The sequence below is a fragment of the Vollenhovia emeryi genome, unplaced genomic scaffold (genome assembly GCF_000949405.1).
Source record: "Vollenhovia emeryi isolate VEMERY1.0 unplaced genomic scaffold, V.emery_V1.0 DF939152.1, whole genome shotgun sequence".
NCBI classification, from domain to species: Eukaryota; Metazoa; Arthropoda; class Insecta; order Hymenoptera; family Formicidae; genus Vollenhovia; species Vollenhovia emeryi.
Genome location: NW_011967214.1, coordinates 756,399 through 780,365, shown reverse-complemented (window position 1 = coordinate 780,365; position 23,967 = coordinate 756,399). Strand labels below are relative to the sequence as shown.

At 39.1% G+C, this 23,967-nt stretch overlaps 5 protein-coding genes across 13 annotated transcripts in view; 2 read left to right on the top strand and 3 right to left on the bottom strand.

The window, feature by feature from the left end:
- Positions 1 to 1,218, bottom strand: part of LOC105565485 — a 5,170-nt gene extending 3,952 nt beyond the window's left edge. The window contains exons 1-2 of the mRNA XM_012018732.1: positions 1,032 to 1,218; positions 1 to 155 (exon numbers count right to left, since the gene is read on the bottom strand). Of these exons, the coding sequence (XP_011874122.1) occupies positions 1 to 155; positions 1,032 to 1,101 (225 nt within the window). The 5' untranslated portion in view covers positions 1,102 to 1,218. The remainder of the gene's footprint in view (positions 156 to 1,031) is intronic.
- A 1,239-nt stretch (positions 1,219 to 2,457) lies between these two features.
- On the top strand, positions 2,458 to 9,406 carry LOC105565437 (graves disease carrier protein homolog). Of its 7 annotated transcripts, none has more exons than XM_012018638.1 (9): positions 2,458 to 2,745; positions 4,366 to 4,734; positions 6,033 to 6,125; positions 6,220 to 6,353; positions 6,875 to 7,060; positions 7,407 to 7,563; positions 7,631 to 7,772; positions 7,995 to 8,165; positions 8,639 to 9,406. In XM_012018638.1, exons 2-9 carry the CDS (start codon positions 4,671 to 4,673, stop codon positions 8,640 to 8,642), a joined length of 951 nt encoding a protein of 316 aa, XP_011874028.1. In that variant the 5' UTR covers positions 2,458 to 2,745; positions 4,366 to 4,670; the 3' UTR covers positions 8,643 to 9,406. The 7 variants fall into 7 exon arrangements, with proteins under 7 accessions (XP_011874028.1, XP_011874027.1, XP_011874024.1 ...); XM_012018637.1 differs by having other exon boundaries at positions 2,458 to 3,244; positions 4,345 to 4,734; XM_012018634.1 differs by having other exon boundaries at positions 2,458 to 3,389.
- A 356-nt stretch (positions 9,407 to 9,762) lies between these two features.
- Positions 9,763 to 16,602, bottom strand: LOC105565436 (serine/threonine-protein phosphatase 2A catalytic subunit beta isoform). The gene is made up of 6 exons (XM_012018633.1): positions 16,260 to 16,602; positions 14,445 to 14,654; positions 14,015 to 14,278; positions 13,276 to 13,448; positions 13,053 to 13,160; positions 9,763 to 12,517 (listed from the first exon to the last, which is right to left on the bottom strand). Exons 1-6 carry the CDS (start codon positions 16,359 to 16,361, stop codon positions 12,445 to 12,447), a joined length of 930 nt encoding a protein of 309 aa, XP_011874023.1. The 5' UTR covers positions 16,362 to 16,602; the 3' UTR covers positions 9,763 to 12,444.
- A 927-nt stretch (positions 16,603 to 17,529) lies between these two features.
- On the bottom strand, positions 17,530 to 20,067 carry LOC105565435 (protein phosphatase 1 regulatory subunit 7-like). 2 transcript variants are annotated; one of them, XM_012018631.1, is made up of 6 exons: positions 19,975 to 20,067; positions 19,677 to 19,845; positions 19,499 to 19,599; positions 19,048 to 19,244; positions 18,508 to 18,979; positions 17,530 to 18,423 (listed from the first exon to the last, which is right to left on the bottom strand). In XM_012018631.1, the coding sequence occupies exons 1-6, from the start codon at positions 20,044 to 20,046 to the stop codon at positions 18,223 to 18,225; spliced, it is 1,212 nt and encodes a 403-aa protein (XP_011874021.1). In that variant the 5' UTR covers positions 20,047 to 20,067; the 3' UTR covers positions 17,530 to 18,222. The 2 variants fall into 2 exon arrangements, with proteins under 2 accessions (XP_011874021.1, XP_011874022.1); XM_012018632.1 differs by lacking the exon at positions 19,677 to 19,845 and having other exon boundaries at positions 19,975 to 20,056.
- A 1,293-nt stretch (positions 20,068 to 21,360) lies between these two features.
- Positions 21,361 to 23,961, top strand: LOC105565434 (alpha-methylacyl-CoA racemase). 2 transcript variants are annotated; one of them, XM_012018630.1, is made up of 6 exons: positions 21,361 to 21,700; positions 21,800 to 21,956; positions 22,237 to 22,372; positions 22,603 to 22,746; positions 22,986 to 23,226; positions 23,311 to 23,961. In XM_012018630.1, the coding sequence occupies exons 2-6, from the start codon at positions 21,849 to 21,851 to the stop codon at positions 23,813 to 23,815; spliced, it is 1,134 nt and encodes a 377-aa protein (XP_011874020.1). In that variant the 5' UTR covers positions 21,361 to 21,700; positions 21,800 to 21,848; the 3' UTR covers positions 23,816 to 23,961. The 2 variants fall into 2 exon arrangements, with proteins under 2 accessions (XP_011874020.1, XP_011874019.1); XM_012018629.1 differs by having other exon boundaries at positions 21,362 to 21,700; positions 21,789 to 21,956.
- Positions 23,962 to 23,967: the final 6 nt, after the last annotated feature.

The following is a 23,967-nucleotide window of genomic DNA, read 5'->3' as shown; positions in this document are numbered from 1 at the left end:
AAGTGGTTTCGGATCGCCCGGTCTGTCAGGCGTCCAACGCCCATGCCAATTCTCAGACTCTTCAACGTTCCTACGTTTCTCAGTGCTGTATTCGTTATCATCCAGTATATGCAGCAATTGCATAACATTTTCGTCCTGCTGTGGGACATCATAATCTGCAAGATGATTAAGACAAAGTGCTCGCAACAAAGAAATCAGTTCAGCTTGGTGCTTTAAAAGCAAATTAAAGTTAATATAATTCTTTAAGAAAATAAACAGCTACGTAGCTTAGCATGCTCTGCTTCAAGTATGAAGATTAAGTTATTTATTAGTATCGGATGCAAACTGTTCTTATTGAAAAAGATCCGCATCTTGGGTAAGTTTCTAAACGTTTGTAATTGAAGAAAATTAAAGGAATAAAGGCTCTATAGGAAAACATAATTAAATTAATCAATAAAGATCGGGCAATAAGAGCCCTAGTAGCATAGTACATTGGCCCGATACAACCAAATATTGGGCCAATGTTTAACCAATGTACTGTGCTACTAGAAAGCCAACAAGCTAACACAGTTGTTCGGCGATCATACGGTACAGTCGGGAGCACTGAGGTTGCGACACTTTTTTTTTTATAAGTTTACGAACGCGCAAAATAATTCAGGATCCTGAATTATTTTGCACGTTCGTAAACTTATAAAAAAAAAGTGTCGCAACCTCAGTGCTCCCGACTGTACATGTACATACTTGAATCACAAATAAACAAAATAACAAATCGATTGTCAAATTGGTATGTTTATTTGCGATTCAAAATACATGTACTATATAATCACCGAACAACTGTGTTAGCTCTTATTGTCCAATCATTATTAATTTATTTGTATTCATAATTGACTACACTTTGCCAAAGAGAATTTAATTCTGGGACACGATTCGTTAGGACATGCACATTGACAGAAGAGATGTACGAAAACATCAAGCTGTTACTACTTGTCTTAGGTTAGAAACGCGAACGCAAAAGCGTGGAACTGTTTGGATGGAGAGCGTTTGGGTAATACCGTTATATCTGTGCGTGTCCACGAAGCTCGCTGTCACGAAGATACAAATCAGGAAGGCTAGGGGAGTCATCGCATTCCAGCTGCTGCGAACGAGGCAGAGACACAAGGTGTCTTAATCAGTTTTAACTTTAACCGCACGGACCGCACCGAGTGGCGAGTTATCTGACGCATCAGACGTATTGCCATTGATTGCCATGCGCGGAAAGTGCACACGAGTGCACGTAGTAGCAGAGAGATCAGAGAGAAACCTGAGAGCGGTTTACTCGATACTCGTTTTCGCTCGGCTGATTCCAGCGCCTTTTACGGCCATTTTCATTTTTGGAATTATATTCCGCTACACCCATTTTCAAGCACTGCCGATAAAGCCTCCACTTGGTTCGTGTCGCTACGTCGATTTTTCGCAGAGTATAGCGTTTTAAAAATCGGGCGCGCGCGCACCATTCATGAACGAAGGCCGCGCGAGTTTTACGCGAGCGTACTACGTCCCCAAAAAACTGGCATAAAAACATACGAGGCACAGGTGTTCAGTAAACACCGCCACGCCAGGCACCGCGCGAGACGCCGCGTAATACGCGTCGTCTGCTGCTTCTATCTCAGGATTAAGAGAGATCGCGAGTCGATATAATCGTCAATATCTTCGCACAGAAAAATCGTAGCGAGATGAACCTGGTCTCGTTGGAAAGCTAAGATTTCAGGGCTTCTAACGAGATAAGAATGGCTTATCTCGGATCATTAGTTTATGAAATATCGTTAATTAATTCTGAAAATAAAATTAATTTTGTCCCGAGATCGAGATCACGAGTCGATATAATCGTTTATGTCTTCGCACAGAATAATCGTAGCAAGATGAACCTGGTCTCGTTGGAAAGCTAAGATTTCAGGGCTTCTAACGAGATAAGAAATTCCGAGACAATTGATTTTGTCCCAAGATCGAGATTGTGAATTAATCTTTCGATTGGAATCGGCGGGGATGGTGGAGGGCCTCTACAAGTTGGTCTGATAAAATGTAATTTATGTCGTGCTGTTTTATCATGTTTAGCAAAGTTCAGAACCATTTAGAATTAGGTTTGTTAGAAATCTGTAATACCAATCAAATTAATACATTAATATTTATTTTATAGTATAACATCAACTTTTAAAGAATAATTTAATACATCAAAACTCGGTTGTTCTGACCGTCGAGTAATTTACTTTCAGGCTACTATACGTGAGCAAAATATGTCATTGAAGTACCGGGATTCTGCCACTTAACCTATGGCAGCGCTCGTGATGTTGATTACAACCTGAAAAGACCAACTAGCAGTCCATGATTATATGTATAGTCAAAGGCTACGACCGTAGAAAAGTGAGATAGCTTATGTTTCTCTCTCACTCGCAAGAATTTGACGAACTCCTACTGCCACTCAGAGATACAAACTCGGCAGTGTCAGAAAATGCGTAATAAAATAGTTCCAAAAGTAAAAATGGGCGTAAGAGCGCGCAAAACAGTCTCCCGAAACGGTATCAAGTAAAACGCCGGCGTGACCGTTCTCAGATTTCTCTCTGGTATAACTATTAGGTCCACTCCGTCATTTGTTTCCTTTTGCGTCGATCCCTTCTGCGCATCCGACATTGTGCTGATTGTGAGTAAAACCAATGACAGTAAAATTATATGTGCAGTAGTGTGACTGTAGTGAGTACATATACAACACACGTCGCTGGATCCTGCATGGGTGTACGGTGGAATACTACGTGATCGGGACCGGAAAGATCAAAGGGGCCAAGTGGACCTACTAGTTATACCGTTATACAATGGTCGCACCTGACAATAGTGAATAGGCGCGTTTACTCCAGAATATATGTATAGAGCTCATTGGTTCAGGACACCGCATGTCAGATTACTGATTAGATCCGTCATTTTTAGTCGAGCTTTCAGTGGACGGCAAATAGAACGGAATAACAGCCAAACGCAAACTCGCATTTGTGTGAAGGATGTTATGTGTATTGACACACAGTAATTAAATGGCAAAGAATGCTCCGTGAACGCTTCCCAGATAACAATTTTGCTTGTTTTGTGTATGCAAACTCGTACGAGATTTGCCTGAGTTTTGCTTGTAAGATATGTTTAGTCTGTGCTCAGTGCCGGTTTTAGCAACATTTGCGCCCTGAGTAAGATTATCGTGGCGCCCATTCAGATTCAAGAGCTCGAAATTCTTGAGAAAGAAAAAAACAAGGTGATAATATTGAACGACGAACTCCATTTTGTTTTTATATTTTAGGGAATCTTTCTCACTCTCAAACTAGGTGAAACCAGGCAGCGGCGCCCCTACAGATTTGGCGCCCTGGGCAATCGCCCAATCGCGCCCCACCTTACCGCCGGTACTGTCTGTGCTTTCGCACGCAAGTAGTTAGCTCATGTATTAACGTATAATTTTGCATACAAATATCTAACTCGCGTACAAAAAAGGCTCAACAAGCAAGCAAAATCCTATCCCAGTGCATCGTCATGCTAGATGTTTGCGCGCAAAATGTTTAAGTCTGTCTTAGTAGACGTAAGGTAAGACAGAGAAAAATTGCTTAAGCCGTATACAGTAGCTTTTCACGACTTTTACTCTGCTTGCCTTACGTCTACGATCAAGGTAGCGCCTGAGCAAAAAGATTGTTACTGTTTATGATTCCGTTTAAGACGTAAGTCAGTGTCGCAAGTCAACGCACAAAGAATTAGATTCTAATTGACCTGCAAGTCATCAAAATTAATGAGTACTGTTCATCGATGAGTCTCAGTGAATAATCTACATTAGCATACACGTATTATGTACATGTAAATAAAATATCCGACCGTAGAATGGCAGTGACTATCGCTGAAAGTCATATGGGTAGTAAAAGTCCCGATAAAAAATTTTTCATGCATGAGCATGCATAAATATATAATATTATATAAGATTATACAAATCAATTCAATACAAATAAATTATCAAATATGTCCATACATATTTTTACATTGTATATTTCTATGCAATTCTACACAGTTCTATATAATTTTAGAGATTTATACATGCTTCAAAATTTTTGAAAGGGAAAAATTGCTCATTTATAACTATATATAACTTTGGAAAATTATACACAATTACATATAATTATAAATAAGCAATTTTTCACATTAAAAATTTTTTCATACAAAAGCATGTATAAATCTATAAAATTATATAGAACTGTACGTAGAATTGTATAAGATTATATAGAAATATACAATGTAAAAATATGTACGGACACATTTGAGGTATATTTTTATATGTTCATGCATGAACAATTTTTTGCCGCGGCTCCTGTACAGTATCACGTTGGTAACTTCCAGTGGTAAATTCCTCGTGGTTAACCACAAGATTGGAGAGATAGGATTTAAAGGAAAATGGGAAAAGCCGGGGTGTCGCTCCATCGTTGGACACAATTTAAACAACCTCGCGTTCTTTACGTGAGAATGGAATGAATGGGTCAGTCAAGGTCAGCGATCCCCTCCTCTCCTCCATTCGGCTGCCGACTGAAATCACATGGAATGGAGTAAAGGGAACGAGTCTTTGCCGCGAGCAGTCTCACTCGCTCGTTTTTCTCGTCACAAGCCGGCACCTGTGATTTGCATCCATCCCATTACCCGCGGCAGCTATGACACGATCCAAAAAGAAAACTGCGAATTACGAGGCCGTCGTGAAAAATCTCGTAGCCGGTGGTGAGTGGGAATCCTGTCGAATACATTCTACTTCTTTTTCTTTTTCGCTTCAGCGTTGATCCTCAGGAGCAGCGCGAAGGCGTGGAAGGCTTGGGATTTTAATAGCGAGTTCGTGAACGCGTCTCTGACGTCGCAGAGCCTCTATTTGTAGATCGATTGGACGTTATATTTAGAGCAACTTTGACCAACTCGGATTAATCAGCAGAATCGTTTAGAGCAAAATGTCTAACCATATAACTCGTTGTTTCTGATCTAATTCTCCTTTTTTTTATGTGTGATCGACCGCCAAAAAATTTACAATTCCATCTACGTTATTAATATAATACAGATATTACACAAGGAGTGCCAATGCGCGTATAACGTGCTTTAAATGTACATTTAAATTCGCATTTAACGTACGTATTTGTCCCGCATTGAATGCGCATTTAATGTATATTGTGGCAGCGCATTCCAAAAAACTGTAACATTAACTTCCTATGCATAATTTTTCATGCATCAGCATGTATAAATATAGAGAATTATATAAAATTATATATCTCAATATATATCCAAACATATTAAATTTGCGCATTTTGAACACACAGTTGACGTTGTTTTGTAGCCAAAGCAATAAAACGCGCGTTAAAAGCACTTTATATGCGCATTGGCACTCCTTGGATACTTGGTTAAGTTGGTCGCTGATTAAATTAACCAGAGTTTGACCGAAGCAATGCTTAGCGAGTCTACTTTAAAAAGATATTCAATTATTTAGTTTTTATGATTTAGTTAGTATTTATCATGATGATGATAATTTAGAATTACAAAAAATCACAGCTTTCTTCTGAGTCAATTTGTCTCCCTTTTAAAATTAATAGTTCATATGTTTATTTAGAAATTTATTATTAGAGCTTTAAAAAAAGAAAATGGTAAAAGAGAATGCTCTTCACGTGCAAAATGTAACAAAAATAAATGTGTGGGGTTTCATTAAAAAAAAATCACTTAGAAATTTTTTTGTACAATATAAATTCTGCTACGCTTCCTTATTTCTCTTATATACCAACTTTAGTTGTGGCATAAAGATTTATATATTTTAAATAAGCTCGCAAACGTCCAACTTCAGACGCATACGCGAACTTTCAACGCGCCAGCTTTTCGCGAATCTGATTGGTCAATTTTAAACCAAGCTTTCTTTTTAAAAAAAATTGCTATACATCGCGACATATTAAAGTTGATATAATCGATATTTCAAGATTTTTGGTATATATAAAAATGCGTGAATTTTTATTATATTGTATGGATATACAATTAATTATACGCAGGTGTTGCCGGCATGTGCTCGAAAACGGCCGTGGCACCATTGGACAGGATCAAAATTCTGTTGCAGGCACAGCACGAGCACTATAAACACTTAGGTGAGGGCGTAAATTCTTTCACTAATAGAATAACAATACAAATTAAGTATTCGTACGCGCACAAATACATAAATAAATATGTGAAATTTTGCAGGAGTTTTCTCGGGGTTCAGGGAAATCGTTCGACGCGAAAATTTCTTTGCTTTGTACAAAGGCAATCTCGTTCAAATGATCAGGGCCGTGCCGTACGCAGCGATACAATTTACAGCGTACGAACGGTATAAAAAGGTGTGGAAGACAATAGAATTCTGCTCGAATTCAATATTTGAAACCACGTATCAAAATGTTCGAATTCAATGCGCCCTTGCTCTCTCTTAAGTTGAAATGTCCCGTCGCATTATGTTTAATTAATACTAATAATTTGTTTTATTTGTGACTAATTATCTTAAATAATATAATGATAAGAAAACTGAATTGAAGAAAATTGTGAGATCGGTTTGACTGGAGACCAAGTGTTTCTCGCATATTAATAATACTTGATAGTTTATTGAGATAAACGTCGATTTTCAGTCGACAGAGGAAGTCTCGGAAACAAGCAGAGATAAAATATGTGTGTGAAACACAAAGTAAGCAGATAAAACTCCCTATGAAAAAGCCAGATCATTAAAAATAGCAATTTGGCCGATTACATGACGTTTGAGAAAGTTTCAGCCATTTATTTTGTGTCGTACATACGCGGTTGATCTCCCGTTTACTGTAGCTGTAACTGTAATTAAAACCGACAATGACGTTCGCGCAATTTCTGTTAGCATTTAGAGGGATCGTTTGAGCAAAGTTCGCATATAAATGGATTTTTGGCCGGAGCTGCCGCGGGTGTCACAGCAGCCGCGAGCACGTACCCACTCGACACTATCAGAGCAAGGCTGGCCTTCCAAGTTACCAGCAATACACTTTACTCCGGAATCAAACACGCCGCTGTGAGAATGCTGAAGGAGGTAAATCAACGCTCTTGGAGTCTAGTGTTAAGAGACGCATTAAAAAGAAGAAATAGAACATTTGCCTCAGACAGTAACGTTAACAGGTGTCTTGATCATTTTCTCTTGTAGTTTAAAACGACTATAAAGATAAATTTTGAACGAACGGGTGAGAGACCAAGTCTTCGAACTCGCACTGCAAATGCATGAACAATAAATTGTGTATATATTCGTAATAGATTCAATAGATTCGGCATTTCATATTCTATGTGTATATAAATACAGTTTAAACTTAATTAAACGTGTTCAACTTAATTTCTAATCTTGACGTCTCTTGTTATATAAAAATAATTACTAAATATCGCAGGAAGGCGGCCTTCGAGCGTTGTACCGAGGTTTCTTGCCAAATATGTTGGGCATGGTACCATACGCCGGATTTTCCTTCTATACATTCGAGAAGGTAAAATACCTAAGCATGAAATACGCGCCGCATTATTTTTGTACCGAGCATCAAACAAATACCGGTAAGTAAAAGACAGGTTACTTCGACAATAAAGTGTATAATACTGATGTCATCTCTTTACTTTGTAGGTGGTCTTATATTGAATATACCGGCGAAACTTCTATGCGGAGGCGCCGCCGGTGCTGTAGCGCATACCTTTTCCTATCCATTAGACGTTACGAAGAGACGAATGCAGTTGGCTATGATGAATCCAGCTACACATAAGTACGCGTAAGTAATATGGTACAATAATTTACAAATACATTTACATACACGTCTTGCAATGTTTTCTTTACGATGCTGTTACAACTGCTGTTTTTTTGTTAGTATCTCTCTTTTAATCTATAAATTTAAAAATATTTCTTCTATTAATTTCCAATTTACTTTGAATAAATAAATCCAATTTTATTTATTAACATATTGTATATTAATTTAAGATTATTACTTTTTCAGGTCGGGAATGTTACCTACTCTTAGAATGATATATACCGAGAATGGCATTGTGAAAGGTTTATACCGTGGAATGAGTATCAATTTCTTACGAGCAGTTCCTTTTATGGCAGTTGGTTTTGCGACGTATGAGGTAATGAAGCAGACCCTTCAGTTAGATACTGGAATAAAACTATAACTAAATTATATATGCAGGGTGTTATGTAATACCCGCCTCACCTCTTATTTACGGATATTGCGGACTGAGTCGAAAAATCCTGTACCATTTTACAATTTTTGCAATAGTTAACAAATTATTAATTATTAAAAATCACTGTCTTATCCCGGCCTACCGTCCAATTTAAGCTCGCGGCGAAATGCGGCCGTCCTGCGATTGGCTTTGCTAGGCGCGCGGGGAATTGTTTATGACACACGGCAACGGCTATACGTATAATAAACAACTCCCTGCGCACCTTGCAAAACCAATTGCAGGACGGCCGCATCTCGCTGCGAGCTGGAATTGGGCGGTATATGTAGGCCGGGCCAAGACAGCGGTTTTTAATAATTAACAACTCGATAACTATCGCGGAAAATTGCAAAATGGTAGAGAATTTTTCGACTCGGTCTAGGCCGTTCTATTCATAAATAAGAGGTGAGGCGGGTATTACATAACACCCTATACATACACGAATATAAGACTATTTTTATCTTGATTAAAATAAGAAATTTTACGATATTAAAATTATGCAATATACCGATGTCTGATTTATTATGAAAAGATAAATCATAAAAAGACAGATCATACAATACGAATATTTTAGGTATCTTGCTTTAGTGTTTTCAGCTGAACAAAAAGAGTAAGATTTAAAAAAAAAGGTATGATTAGAAACTATGTACAGTACTGTTACATTGTATATTTAGAGTTAGTAGTTAATAGATGCAGAATTGATGCTTTCAATCTCTTCTAAATGAAAAACTTGCTCACCATTTTTATACATATACATGTATTGATATGTACATGTAGCAAATTAAACTCAAATCGTTGATGAACATTACTACTACAATTAGATTGCAAATAAATATGAAACATATAGCAAATGCTTCGTAAAAATACATATTTAAATACGTAACACTTTTTACCCGAATGTTCAAAGAATAAAATTAGGCAAATTATTATTCCGATATGTAATATGCATTATTGTATACACTGACAAAATAGCTGTATGTTTTATGAGAAAAAAAAGAGAGATATTTTGTGTACATATTATTCTAGAATATTTATTTGTACATATAACTCAGAAATATGATGATAAAGTTTTATCTTTATACATATTACTTATCTTTTTTACTGCGTAATGTAAATACAAGTATTAAAATGATAAACTCAAAGAAAATGAGTTTTTAATATATACAAGATAATACTTCAAATAATTAAAAACATGCATAAGAAATAAGTTTTATACATTAAATATTGTGTCCTTTTGTGAAATATTGTAAATATATAGAGTGTAAGCAAAACCCTATCTCTAAATGTGATAATATCTCTTTATTTCTCTAATTCCTTATAATAAGATGACATTATATAATTATATGTTCATGGCATTTTTCTTTCCTCTTCACAAATCTGGGCTTGTCTGTGTGTGATGCCAGACTTTGCAAGCTAAATTAAAGGTATCCAAATCATATCGCGCAAAGTTTAAGAGAGTATTGCATGCTTATAATGTCCCGATTCTATACCATGTGTACAATCGATTTAAGTATTATTTTAGATAAGTTAAAAAATTATAAAAGCTATCACAAAAAATTTTTAGTTTATTAGGATATACAAAGTTTGCTCCACACATATTGTAATATTCGAATTAACCATATAAATTTCTATAAAGTTAAATCTAAAATGAAACTAATTTCTTTCTCACTCTCTTTCTCTCTCTTTCTCTCTCTCTCTCTCTCTCTCTCTCTCAAACAGCTAAGATTATCATATATGCGTAATGATTTAATTTATACAGTACGAGAGTAGTTTTGAAATTTAGACCAACAAAAAATTTTTAATGTATAAACGAGACTCTAAAAATACAGGGTGTTTCATTTTTATAAAAAATGAGCAGATAGGTATTCAAACAATTATTTATGTATCAGAATATGTCACAAAATGTACATAATCAAATATGAATTGGTTTATGACGCTTTTCAAATTTTATTAATACTTTTTACATACAAAGCTATAAGATATGATGTATTAAAATTGAAACAAAAAATGTATAGTTTATTTTAAAAAAAGTAAGCATTAAATTTCGGAAACCACTCGACTTCCAATAAATGCATCCATAAGATGTTCAAAATGAATTAATTCTTATATAAACTGTTCTTGTGTAAAATTCATTCATTTTTAAGACATTGTTTCTGCTAAAATGAACACCGTGTACAATAGCCTCCCTGTGTTTGCCACGCCAATGTGAAATCAAAATATGATAATATTCACATAGATATTAAGGTACTATGCACCGAAACGCATATTTACTAGTGTTTCAGTATATATCATATTAATTTCATCCGTCGTATGAAGGTCGGTATGCAGTGAGAGGGCAATAAATAGAGCAGATATAAAATTAGCTATAATAATTGCTGGTACCTATTATTCCTTCGCCATATCTTTAAATTTCGTCGCATTATATATAATACTACAAGTGCATTTTTGTTCTATAGGAAAATTTATTCTTATTATTGTAGTCTAGAGAATATTATGTATATACGCATATTGTATAGAAATGGAAAAAAAAGAAAAAAAATGCTCAGCCTGCATTGTGCAGAAGGCTCGCGTTAACTCCGCGCTGCATCCTGTGTTGTATATGGATTTTACAGTCTTAGTTAATTGCTACAATGTGCATCTAACACATTTCTCATTCGCCTTGTCGTCCTTCGTCATGCTATTGTAATTGCTTCATTATGCATTATAGTCGAATTGCAATGCTTATTCTTATAATTACATCCTCAAGTGTTCTTTTTTTCCTTTTAGCTGCTCATTGTACACAAATTGCTCCTGCATTTAACGAATATAAAAGTTGACATTGGGTTGCTTTGGCTTGCATTACACATGTTTATTTACCAGAAGCATCATTTCATATCTATTAATTAGTAAAAAGATCGTCGATAGGTTTACAAGCAAACAATTTTCTTTCTTTAATTCAACCGTCACGAATGCATAGATTCACTCGATATAAAGTACGTGTTTCACTTTAGAAGGCAGATAGAATTGATGCAAAAGTGTCGTATCTTTTAAAATTATTAATTATTAACCAGTGTAATACAATTTTATATTGCAGTAGTCTACAATTACACAAGACAAATTTACGATATAAAAATACAACTGATAGAAAAATTAATCAAATCAACTAAATTTTATGTACAGTAAAATATTAAATATACCCATTTTGCCTAAACAAAAAAAAACATTTAAAGTGCGGATGTAGATATCATTCTCATCACTTTTTTCCTTTATTGTACATACGCGTTTTACCTCGCAAAAATAATATGGATTAATAGAAAGCTACGCTCAACGAGAACAAGATTTACATTCGCCTTTTCAGGGGATTTCTATGCCATTTAAATAAAAAGAAGTCTATGCCATTTGCTTAAAAATAAATACTGTGGCTGTAATTCTAACGAAACAATTACTCATCATGATTCTGATGAATGCATATGTGTAATGCCATATTAAATCTTTTAATAATTTTCTACTTGAAAATTATATTTATTAAATTCTCATATGGCACGATTTATGAATGCCAATTTAACTGTTGCATCAACTCACCTTGCGTTTCCTTCAAGTGGAACATTTCATGCTCCATTCACACTAATAATAACGTGACACTCTCTTAAATATAACTTATGACCATTTTGGTATATTTTCTTGGAATCTTGCATGACAATCAATTTCGTTTAGAACGCACGATCGTTTAAAATACACACGATGTTGCTTTGTTTATATAAATTTTTCTCGACGAGTTTCAGTATTTTCATTCAAGATTACAAAACAATACCATTTTTTTACCGATATTTTTTGTTCTACCTATTGCGCGCAAACGTGTGCATTATTATATATTCAGTTTTCTTTTATAATAAAAATACAAGCGGATATAATAAAAGTTGTAAAACTCAATGCTACAAGTGAATTTAATCGATACGTGTACATTATTGTATTATTTTTTCCTTTTTAGTGTACAATGTTGTGTCTACATGTATCGTGTAAGGCACGCACAGAACGTGCGTGTAATCTATTCTATCTCTCAATGAGACACCACAAAGTGAGCCATGATATAATACTTGGGGCTATATGTGGTACGTGTGAGGACATTATCGGAGCCTCGCACTCATTTAGCGATGTTCTATTGTAAGTTATGGTTTTCTGGCGTTACTATAAAGTCAGGATCGCATTTCCATTCCCCTACCTTGACACTTAGCCCTGAAGTCTAGTTCTTTAGAGGAAGTAGTCTGGCGTTCGCCTGGTAACATGTGGTTCTCCACGTCTTGGTGCTGGGTCAAATTGTAGGCTGCGACAGAAAAATCAAGACAAAATTAATAACGAAAGAATACCCCACTTATAGTCACCAGTGATGATTCAAAATTAAATAATAGGCTTATTGTCAACTCGACTGGTAAATTTTATTAAATTCGTAGCAACAACGTTTCGACCTTACTTCAGGTCCTTTTCAAGTAACAATACTCAAAAGAAACTGAATAAGAAGGAAACAGGGAAACAGGAAACTCGTAGACTCGCAAGTCATTGTCGTCAGTGAAATAAAGTCAAAGGTAAAATCAGCAATTACATCCGAACATCACTAGGTTCGATTCGAACAACTAAGAAATAAGAAATAAAGAAAATGTGCTGTGTCACGCAAATAAAAGTACGCAAATGATTATCATACATTTAAATAATTTATCATATAGTTATATAGATAAATTTAAATGTAACGATATGCCCTCGATAGATCAATTCAGCCATTCAACGGACGCATTTGGCACATGAGTAAAACACAACAAATAAACATTACGTCACACATACGAATGTATCAGAGCGATACTCACAATGAATATTTTAAAGCATCATCCAGTTCCATGATTGCAGCTTGATTTCCGCAACGATAACAGTAATTAGGTGCTGAGAATATAGTCACGACATTGCGGTCGTGACACCTGAAAGCACATTACCAATTTCTCATAAAGTATCCTGAATTGTACGATATAAACTACATACGTGGTGGAGAAGAAAAAACAGTTTAAAGCTAAACAAATGTCCAGCTACTCGTACCAATTGTAGCCTTCCATGACCAACTGATGAGCTCGTGACACAAGTGTCAGCCCATTAGAGTGGTTAAACGTTTCCGAAATATCTTGACCAAAGGTGTATCCTGCCCCACGTGGCGAAATGCCCCATCCTCCTCTATCGTCGGGATCTGACCAAAGCAGATCGCACATGGGACCCTGCGTCAAATTACGGACGATTAGGATGACGAGTCAAATCAACGGCACGCGATACTATTTTTCCTACTGGGGGTCAATTCTGTATCTTACGCTGTAGCGGAAATGAATAGCTCTGTCTCTTTCTAACCGTCCCTTTAAAAAAAAGACAAAGCCGCCTACTTTTAGCACTTTCACTACGAGTGTGTTCCCAGTTGCCCTCAGTACTACTGCCAGTACTGGACGCTACGACTGAATTCAGCTTCTGAGAAAATCATTCCCAAATGAAACCTCAATACTCTTCAATAATAACACAGCTAGTTATTCTTTTCTAGATGCAACCATCCAGACCTTTTCCGAGTAGTACTGACAATGAGAGGAAACGGGAACACACCCTGTATTGTAAGATACGGAATTGACTTCCTGGATTTCTCACAAGATGCCAATAAAGATGCCAGAGTTACAGATCAAATAACTTATAGATAGATCCTAATTGGCTCTCGTAAGCAATCCCGCGGGGAAAAACAGTGTCGCATGCTGTTGGCCCCGCTGCTACGAGCTTTGTGGAAACTGCAGACACGTGTACTGACTTCATGTGGCACTTCCTGAAGACGGTCTAGCGCGCGTATGTGATCCAGCGTGTCAATCGACGGCGACAGGCCACCATGCAAACAAAATATTTGGCCATCGACCAGGGCCGTTAGTGGTAAATAATCGAATAAGTCCGTGAAGAATTTCCACACATTGGCGTTGCCATATTTACGTAAGCACTCATCATAAAACCCATACACCTGTGTGATCTGCCGCGACTCGTGGTTGCCTCGCAGAATGGTTATTCTCTCTCGATATCTCACCTTTAATTATACAAAACAAACGCGTAAGGGGAAGAGAGATAAACTAAGGATAGATTTCTTGTTACCTGTTTGAGAGAAGGAGTAACGTATGTACATACGCTCTGTGCAATTGATACATTAACGGATTACTACCAACACCATGACATAATGAAACGTCGCACTGTACCTTGAGAGCTACGAGTAAAGTGACAGTCTCGACCGAATAATAGCCGCGGTCGACGTAGTCACCCATAAAAAGGTAATTCGTATCAGGTGATTTGCCACCTATTCTGAACAGCTCCATCAAATCGTGGAACTGCCCGTGTACATCCCCGCATACCGTCACGGGACATTTCACTTCTTGTACATTTGATTCCTTGGCTAAAATCTCCTTCGCCTGAAAAAGTTGGAAGCATCGGTTTGAGACACTGTCGCGGGCGGCCACGTCGAAAACGTAGCGAGCAGGGGTTCAATGCAGTAAAAGTGCTAAGAGCGAGCGGCTTTGCCTCTTTCCAAGGGGACGGCTAGAAGGTGACAAAGCTATTCGCTTTCAGCATTTTCACTGTAGTGCAAGACGCAGAAGTGACACCCGGAGGGAGCGAGTGAGGCCCGGTTTCACCAATGTTGTTTAACTTTAAAGCCCGGCTTAATTCGCCTCTTCTCAACTGTTACCTCAGAAGGAGACAAACACGTACGAAAGTAAGATGTAAAGTTAAGCGACGTTTGGTGAAATCGGGCCCTTTAATTTACAACAAGCGCGCGCGCTCGCACACGTGGCAAATGTTTAAATCTCTTCCTGTTCCAATCGAAGAGTCGTTCTCGCGGGGACGCGGGGCAACGTACGATATATCAAGGAGCGATAAGCACGTTATCAGGTCGGCGGAATCTCGCGGATTATCAGCGTTCGCTCGCGATCGGAAATTATCTCTCGATATACAGAAATCTCGTCGCGACGAGCGAATCTCCGTCGCCAATTGCAGATGCAATTGCTGGCATATGTACATTTAGAAAAGCGGCCGCCTCGGCCAACTGGCATAAACGTGCCACGCGGGGCGATGCATTATTGCGAGGAATGTCGCGGCTGCAATACCATTTTTAAACGTCTAAATATAGACTCATTCAAAGGTGCTGGTCGCTTCATTCAGTCCTCGGCCGAGCGAAGGAAGACGGAAACGTTGGGATAAATAAACGATACTCGGCGCGAGGAGAGAGGCGGTGTCGCCTCCTCAGATTTTCACGCGCTTTCTTTTCAGTTGGCCGAGCGGCCGTGGTTGTACTTTTGAACCCAGGATCGTGCCTGCCTCCCGTCAGCTAAGCACAACGGCGGAGTATCCGTACGAGCGGCCGCGTGATTCATAGCGAGGTGATAATTTTCCTCTCCTGCCGCGAGAGATAGCGACGCGCGACAGATGCCCACTGCAAAGTACATCCGCTACCGCGCGAACGATAGGCCCACTCGCCTCCTGGACGAGATCGTAGAACCGCACACGCGTCGTCCCGGACGAATTTAACTGCGACGGCGACGACGACGACGGCGGCGACGTGCACCTGTTGCGGAATCGCGTTAACAGGTGCAAAACGGTGCGCGACGCAGCCACGAATATGATCGATCGGGAGCCGCGGATCCCGGTCGGCCCCGAAAGCGGCGACGGCGACGGCGACCTCGCCGTCCGGGACGGGAGCGCGACGCGACGACGACGACGACGGGGGGGAATCCCGGGGGTTACTCGGTGGCGCCCGACGAGCCTCGCGCGACGGCGCGTACACCGCGGGGACCGACGTCCGTGACACATCGGCGGCGGCGGAGGTCGCGAAACGGCACGTTTCGCGCGCGACTACGCACCTCGCCGTTGGAGAGCGAGCGAATAACGGGCGCGGCGAGAGACGCGGGCGAACACGGCACACGACACAGCGGGGCACGCGTGGGCACCACCGTCGTCGGGGGAGAACCGGGAACGGGGCGGAGCCGCGGGGGCCCCGACGGGCGCGGGCGATCGCGTACCTTATCGCAGAGGGTTTTCACTTGGCTTTCTGTCAGTTGTTTGCAGTCGTTTAATTGTTCTATCCACTGGTCAAGTTCCTTGAGCGACGCCTTATCCTCCATCGTACCTGTTCCAGTCTCGCACGGGGAGTTTTTAATCGCGGAGCGGGCGATCGGTCGGTCGGTCGCGCACCCTTCTCACTGGCGCATGTAATCCGTCGCCGTGCGTGTCCCTGCGTGCACGAAACTAAATCATCCGAGCCTTATCTCCGCCACTGTGGCCGCGAGAGTCCCGCAACACAAATACCCCGTGAAAGCGGAGAGCGCTCATTCACACAAAATGGCCGAACGCCGAGCCGAGCGCTGGCGCGATGACGTCACGGCGCGGCGGCGCATCCGTACGACCGCGGGGGCGCTCGCGCGCCGGCCCAATCACGGCCGCGCGGGCCGCGCGATTGGACGAGCTCCAACACCGGTCGCGTCAGTTCGTAGCAGTTCGTAGAGAGACGGTGGAGCAGCGCGGCGCTTTCGAACGCGCGCCTTCGTGAATATCCCCACGCTCGCGAAACGGGACGAATGGTGCACGCGGCAGGGGGTCATTTCTGTATCTTACGCTATTGGCCGGTATTCATAGTCGATTCTTAAGCCAACGGCACACGATACTATTTTTCCTGGATTGCTTACGAGAACCAATAAGAAGGCAGAGTTTTAGATCAGGTGACTTAAGGCTATATCCTGATTGGCTCTTGTAAGCAATCCAGTTGGAAAAATAGTATCGTCACGCCGTTGGTTTTATTTCAAAATCATCCTAAGTGTTGTCTTAAGAAGCTAATACGGCTCTGTGATTGGTTAAAAACACATTAAGAGTATACTTAAGATGATCTTAAATATAAGAACGGACTATGAATACCTACCGGCCTATAGCGAAAATGCTAACAGCGAGTAACTTTGTCTCTTTTTAACTCTAGAACCGCGCAGTTCTGGACTTGACTGAATAAGAATGAAAACTCACGAAGACGTTGATTGCAATGACTCTGGTTTGGATATTAAGATAACAGTCGCAGCTGAGTCTTGCATGAAATTTTTACTTTGAAATGACATGACGATGCGTTTCCACTTTTTTGTAGCACAACTTTATTTTATTTTAATAATCGGGCAGTTACTGTATAAGTCATTTTTCTCAAAATGAAGTCTTTTTTTTACTCGCAGCCCTCCATTAATCCTTCCCTGTCGAGCCACATTGCAATTCAAGTGCAAATTCGCAATTCGAGATTGATCGACTTTCTGCAAGTACGAGACATTTAATAATGATTTATTTATGTAAGCTTAGTATACTTTGTATACGTTATTACATTATATTGTAACAATAATCATTATCAAGACGGGTCAACAAATTGGATTATAAAAAGCTGCCTTGCGCCGCTATAAAATATAGGTATACATGTTATTTTTTGTAACAATACCACAAACATTAAAAATAAATTGTAAGGAAGTTACTTTCGGTGGAAATATATCTTAGAAATAATTGGAATCTTTAAAGTTCATACCTATTAACTTCTTAACATAATTAATAGATACGTGCAGATATATAGTTTTACAGAAATGTGTGGTATAATAGTACGATATAATATACGATTAGTGTAGGAAGAAGAATATATTAAAATATGTTCGAAATAAAAAGTTGTTTCGGTTTATCATACTGATACATTCGCTCGACCATCACTCGCATTTCCTTTCCAGTAAAAAGGAGCAAGTTACGAGACGGACTTCAACATCGAGTAGCGGCTTCATAATAGTCTAGTATCAAGCGCGTCTTCGGTAGAAGCACCGTTATTAATCTCTTGTGGCCAAGTTTCTCTACGCAATGCTCATATCGGGTACAACAAAAGAAAGTAACAACAATGCGAGTCCATCACATGGATCCTTCATAAACAATTCACGCTAATTTCTTTAGTCGTACTTCCTATTTGCATTTTACTTATTGTTATTCCCTCCACTGTTGGCCGGTTTTTCTCTTACAAAGAGTCGCATCCAGCTGCTCGAGCCACGGCAGCAGCAGCATGATTTTCCGTCTGTAGTTTGGATCCTTCATAATGGGATTCTGCTCCAGATACACGGTCTGCAGCTTCTTGTTGGCCGTTAAACTCTCCAGCGTGTTCCAGTCTTCAATTTCATTATTATTCATCTGTGGATGTTAAATATGATAAATTATGGGGGACCAATACACAACCACGCGATACAGAAGCGTCTGTAGATTAACTGCACTTACCCAGAATTCTTCGAGACTCTCGAGATGATCTACATTCTGAATCTTTTTAATTTTGTTGTTGGCTAGATCCAACGTCGTTAACTCCGGACAATTCTCTATACCCTCTATGCACGTGATACCATTTTCGGATAAGTACAATTCATTCAATTTCCTTAGTTCTTCAATGTTCTCGATCTTCGTAAGTCGATTGCTTTGCAGACTTAGCAGCGTGAGGTTCTTCAGGCTTTCCAGATTTTGAATTTTGGTAATTTTATTCTTACCAAGATACAAATGGGTCAGCTTCTCGAGACCATCCAGATTCTCAATTTCGCGTATCTTGTTATCGCCCAGTTCCAGCGTCGTAAGATTCACCAGATGCGACACGTTCCCGATTTTCAAAATTTTATTTGACGATATAAATAATCTCTGCAGATTCAATAAATTATCCAACCCTTCTATCTTCTTAATGCGATTGAACGACAGATCTAGGAATCTAGAACCCAATAAATTATTAGCGTACATCGTTCATTAGAGATGAACCAACAGGATTAAGAGACGCACTTTAAATTCACGAGAGCATCCAGATTTTCTATGGTTGTAATTTGATTATCCCTCAATTCCAGTTCTACCAAACTAGTAAGCATATCGAGATTTTCTATCTTCTTAATCAGATTCCACGTGAAGCATAATCTTCGTATTTGCGTCAGCGGCTCCAAATTCTCCAGCTTCGTTAATCTCGAGTGATTGAAGTCTAACTCCTGAAACAATCGCTCTGTAACGGTAACTGTCGTCGACAACGTGGCGTATACATGGCAATTCATCCAATGTCCACTTTCTGTCAATGCAGATTTGATCTCGGCTTAATTCACTTTTTACCTTGTTCTAATTCTCAGAACTAGAAAAGGATGAGAAGTAAGTTGAGCTGGGAATGAAATTAATCTACATTGGTAGAAACGGAGTAAATTGGAAAATGCGTCGAGCTGTTTAAGCGGAAGTAGACCAGACGACGTACCTCGCTATCGGGATCTATAATTAATATCTTGTCAGGTTCCTCGGACTCCTCTCCCTCATTTTCGGCCGCCATCTCGGCGGAGCCCTCGCTCCTGTCCTCGTCTGGAACAATTGGATTAAACATAACCTAAGCGTACACGATCGCGGAGTTGAAACCTCACACCCTCCGAGTGTCGTACCGTGATTAGCCATCGTGGGGGTGTCGCGTGCGACGAAGGGCGACGGGTGCGAATCTGACAGGACGCCGTACAACTGCCGTTGGCTCGAGACCAGCCTGAGGCGTCGCGGTGATTCACCACTTCCGTGCGCGACTAGCCGGTATCTTCGACGAGTTCGCGACCAACGGCACTGGGGGGGAAGAAATATGCACAATAAACGCCGCGCGGTGAACGACAAACGGGGGCCGGAGGGGGAGGGAATGTAAAACTCAATAGGCTCGTATAGGCTAATAATATAAATAACAAATCAATCACAAACACCGTGCGAGGCCGTGATGTCATCCAAGATTGCCAAGCGCCGTGACGCCCGCGACTCCCTGTCCTTCGGCATTGAAAAGGGCGCCAAGCGCGAGCGCCACCTGGCGTCGCGCGCCCGCGAAGCTCGGGCTTTAAAAGGCCCGCGCGACCATTACTTTAGCGTAACGTTCGTATTGCACGTATATGTTAGTTGCACGTAGAGCGTTCTACGTTCTTCGGTAAAATTTTATCTATTAAAATCAGCTCCTCGCTGGGCTTATTTGTGAGACGTCTCTCTCCCACGGTTTAAATTGCGGCTGCAGCACCGCCCAAGCTGCCTGTGTGGATTCTCGAACCACAGTTCTACGAAATCTTTCTAAAGAAGCTCTCTCGAGCAACGAGGTACCGCAGCTCGAGAATTTCGAAGAAAATCATCGCGTAATCACGGCAATTTTCAAGACCAAGACTCAAGCGGAATGGTGCGCTATATTCGACAGCAGTGATGCCTGCGTAGCACCGATGTTAGATATTGAAAACGTCACGTCACATAGTCACAATAATCAAAGGCAGACATTTACGACTATGGGGGCCGATATAATTCCAAATCCCGCTCCTCGTTTGTCTCGCACACCCGGTATTTCTGTAGGAGGTCGTAAAAATCCACAACCCGGTGAAGACAAATCTTAACTGAGCTAAACTAACGAAATTGACGATTTATTGGCAAACGGAGATTGCTTATCAGACGCAGCGTACGTCTAATCTTTAAACCCGTTAGATTTTATGCGAATTTCAATTAAATGACTTGTACTTTTTCAGGATCATTAAAAAATTTTTATTTCTAGAATTTTATACAATTTTATCTGTCTGCTTTTTATTACATATATTAAGTGAACAATCTATTGAAGTATAGGAAAGAGAAAATTTATATCAAATATGACAAATATATCCAATTTAGAAGGACAAATAAAAATTGGATTATTTTTTCACAATTTTCTTTTTAATTTCATAATTTCTAATACATTCTTTTAGATATAATTAGCATTTGGAGAATTCATAAAACTTTTGCTAGTAATTAATTATATTAATTACTTTTATTAGAACAATTTTCTTTCATAGGCCATTTCCTTTTACAGTAAGGGCCAGTTTCACAAACGTTGATTAACTGTTAACCAGAGTTCAGTCAACGCCCTATCTTTTTCTATCTTGTTCTCTAAGAAGAGACAGAGGATCAATTAACCTTCGGTTAGCAGTTAACCGACGTTTGTGAAACTGGCCCTAAATAATGTATGTCAGTTCGTATGCGCCTTTTCTGGATACAATCCTGAAAAGGATCCAGGCACTTTTAGCCGTTGACACACTGTTGGCACTCACAGATATAAATACATAGCGGAAAAGTGAGAACGCCCAGATCAAAGGTGCCGAGTGTGTCGACAAAAAGTGACCCTACTGGTTATACTGTGCTAGCCGGCTTATGAGAGTTATGAGTGTATTTCAGCCGATCAGCCAATGACTAAATCTACTTACTAGTTATTTAGTATTTGATACGCGTATCAAACACACAGTGTAAACTAGACCACTGAATGTATTGTTTGTTCCTAAGGCCGGTTCTTATTAGTCGGTCAACGTAGATCCGGCCTAATTGAAAGATATGATTATATAAATGCAGTGTCATGCTACATGCATAATATTGTGGAAATATGTCTGCTGATGATTAACGAGAAATGTGTTGTGATAGAGCAAACTGAGAGGTAAAATATAAATTTTACGTCAATATAAATATAACCGAATGTGTGTTTTGTTTGAATGAGAATTTTCTTAACAATGATAACATTGTAGATAAATATCAGGTCAACCGATTTATGAAAAAAAAGAAATTTCATCAATTCATTGGACGCCATGGCTCTAAAAGGAATCAAGGTTTTGGAATTAGCTGGACTTGCTCCGGGACCCTTATGTGGAACAATTTTGGCAGATTTTGGGGCATCCGTTATCAGAGTGGATAAGGTAATTAACAAGTACCCAATAAACACCAACTTAAATTGTAATAACATGCTTGTCTAAGACATCTTCAAGACTTCTTTAAGACGTCTTTAAGATATCTTTTAGACGTGTATGTCTAAAAGATGTCTAAAAGACGTGTTAAAGGCATCTTAAAGATGTCTTTTAGACATGCATGTTATCTGGGATATTATCCACATACCATACATAATGTCTAAAAATACAATTTTGAAAGTTAAAGAGTTTAACTCTGTCGAAATTTATCAAATTCTTTCTTACATTACAGATTAAAGCTCCGGCATTGGATTATTTGGGCCATGGAAAGAGATCGATAGCATTGAATCTGAAATCTGAACGGGGTATTAATATTTTCAAAAAATTAAGCGATGAAAGCGACGTCGTTATTGACACGTACAGGAAGGGTAAGGATATACAGAATACAGTATACCAATTATGTTAAACTGTTTACATTAATTATGTTAAATTTCAATTATCTTTGTGATGACTTCAAGCTAGTGAGAAAGATAGCTAGTCTTAATGTTGAATGTATTAATTAGTCTTCATTAATAACAAGAATAAAATTGAAGATTTAAAATTGGTTTTCGTGTTGATTCACACAATTTTTTAACTTACACAAATATATATTCGGTAGGAGTCATGGAAAAATTGAAGATTGGACCAGAGGAACTTATGGCGACAAATAAGAGATTGATATACGCTAGATTGACTGGATACGGACAAAGTGGCTCTTATGCAAATATGGCTGGTCATGATATCAATTATTTAGGTTTATCTGGTACGTATAAACATACGATATTATGATACAATACAATCCACATATAAGTTATTCAATTAATATAAAGAGAGCTACGTATTCATACATATTCATTTATATTTGTATTCGCACAAGGTCATTTTGCTTAAATTATTTTACATAAATTTATTTTATTAATTTTGTTTCACCTTATCGAGACACAATTCCTGCGTAAATAAATTCTAGTCGTCTTACAAAACTGATATGAATTGTTAATACAGGATTACTGTCTTTATTTGGCCGATACGATCAGAAACCTACGCCACCTGGAAATCTGGCTGCTGATTTCGGTGGTGGTAGTTTGATGTGCGCTTTTGGAATAATCTTAGCGTTATATGAGCGTACTAGGAGCAACGTTGGGCAGGTAATAGATGTATCAATGGTAGAAGGAGCGGCGTACTTAGGGTCCTGGTTCTTCAGATCCCACAAAATATTTTGGAGAAATCCACGTGGAAAAAATTTGTAAGCTTCTCGAAGCACGCAAGTGCTTTAGAGTTTAATTTTCCTTTGTAAAGAGTTCTTTTAATAACCGCGCTCTTCCCACAGTTTGGACACAGGTTCGCACTGGTACGATACGTATGAGACGAAGGATAAGCGTTATATGTGTGTTGGAGCGCTCGAACCACAGTTCTACGAAATCTTCCTAAAGAAGCTCGGTCTCTCGAGCGACGAGGTGCCGCAGTTCGAGAATTTCGAAGAAAATCGTCGTATAATCACGGAAATTTTCAAGACCAAGACTCAAGCGGAATGGTGCGCTATATTCGACGGCAGTGATGCCTGCGTGACACCGATGTTAGATATTGAAAACGTCACGTCACATATTCACAATAATCAAAGGCAGACATTTACGACTATGGGGGACGATATAATTCCAAATCCCGCTCCTCGTTTGTCTCGCACACCCGGTATTTCTGTAGGAGGTCATAAGAACACACAACCCGGTGAAGACACAATACAAATCTTAACTGAACTGAAGCTTCAATCTAACGAAATTGACGATCTATTGGCAAACGGAGTTGCTTATCAGACGCAGCATACTTCTAATCTTTAAACCCGTCAGATTTTATGCGGATATCAATTAAGTGACTTGTACTTTTTAGGGATTATTTTTTAATTTTTTTGTTTCTAGAATTTTATAGATTTTTTCGTGCGCTTTTTGTTACATAAATTTAGTGAACAATCTATTGAAGTAGGAAAGAGAAA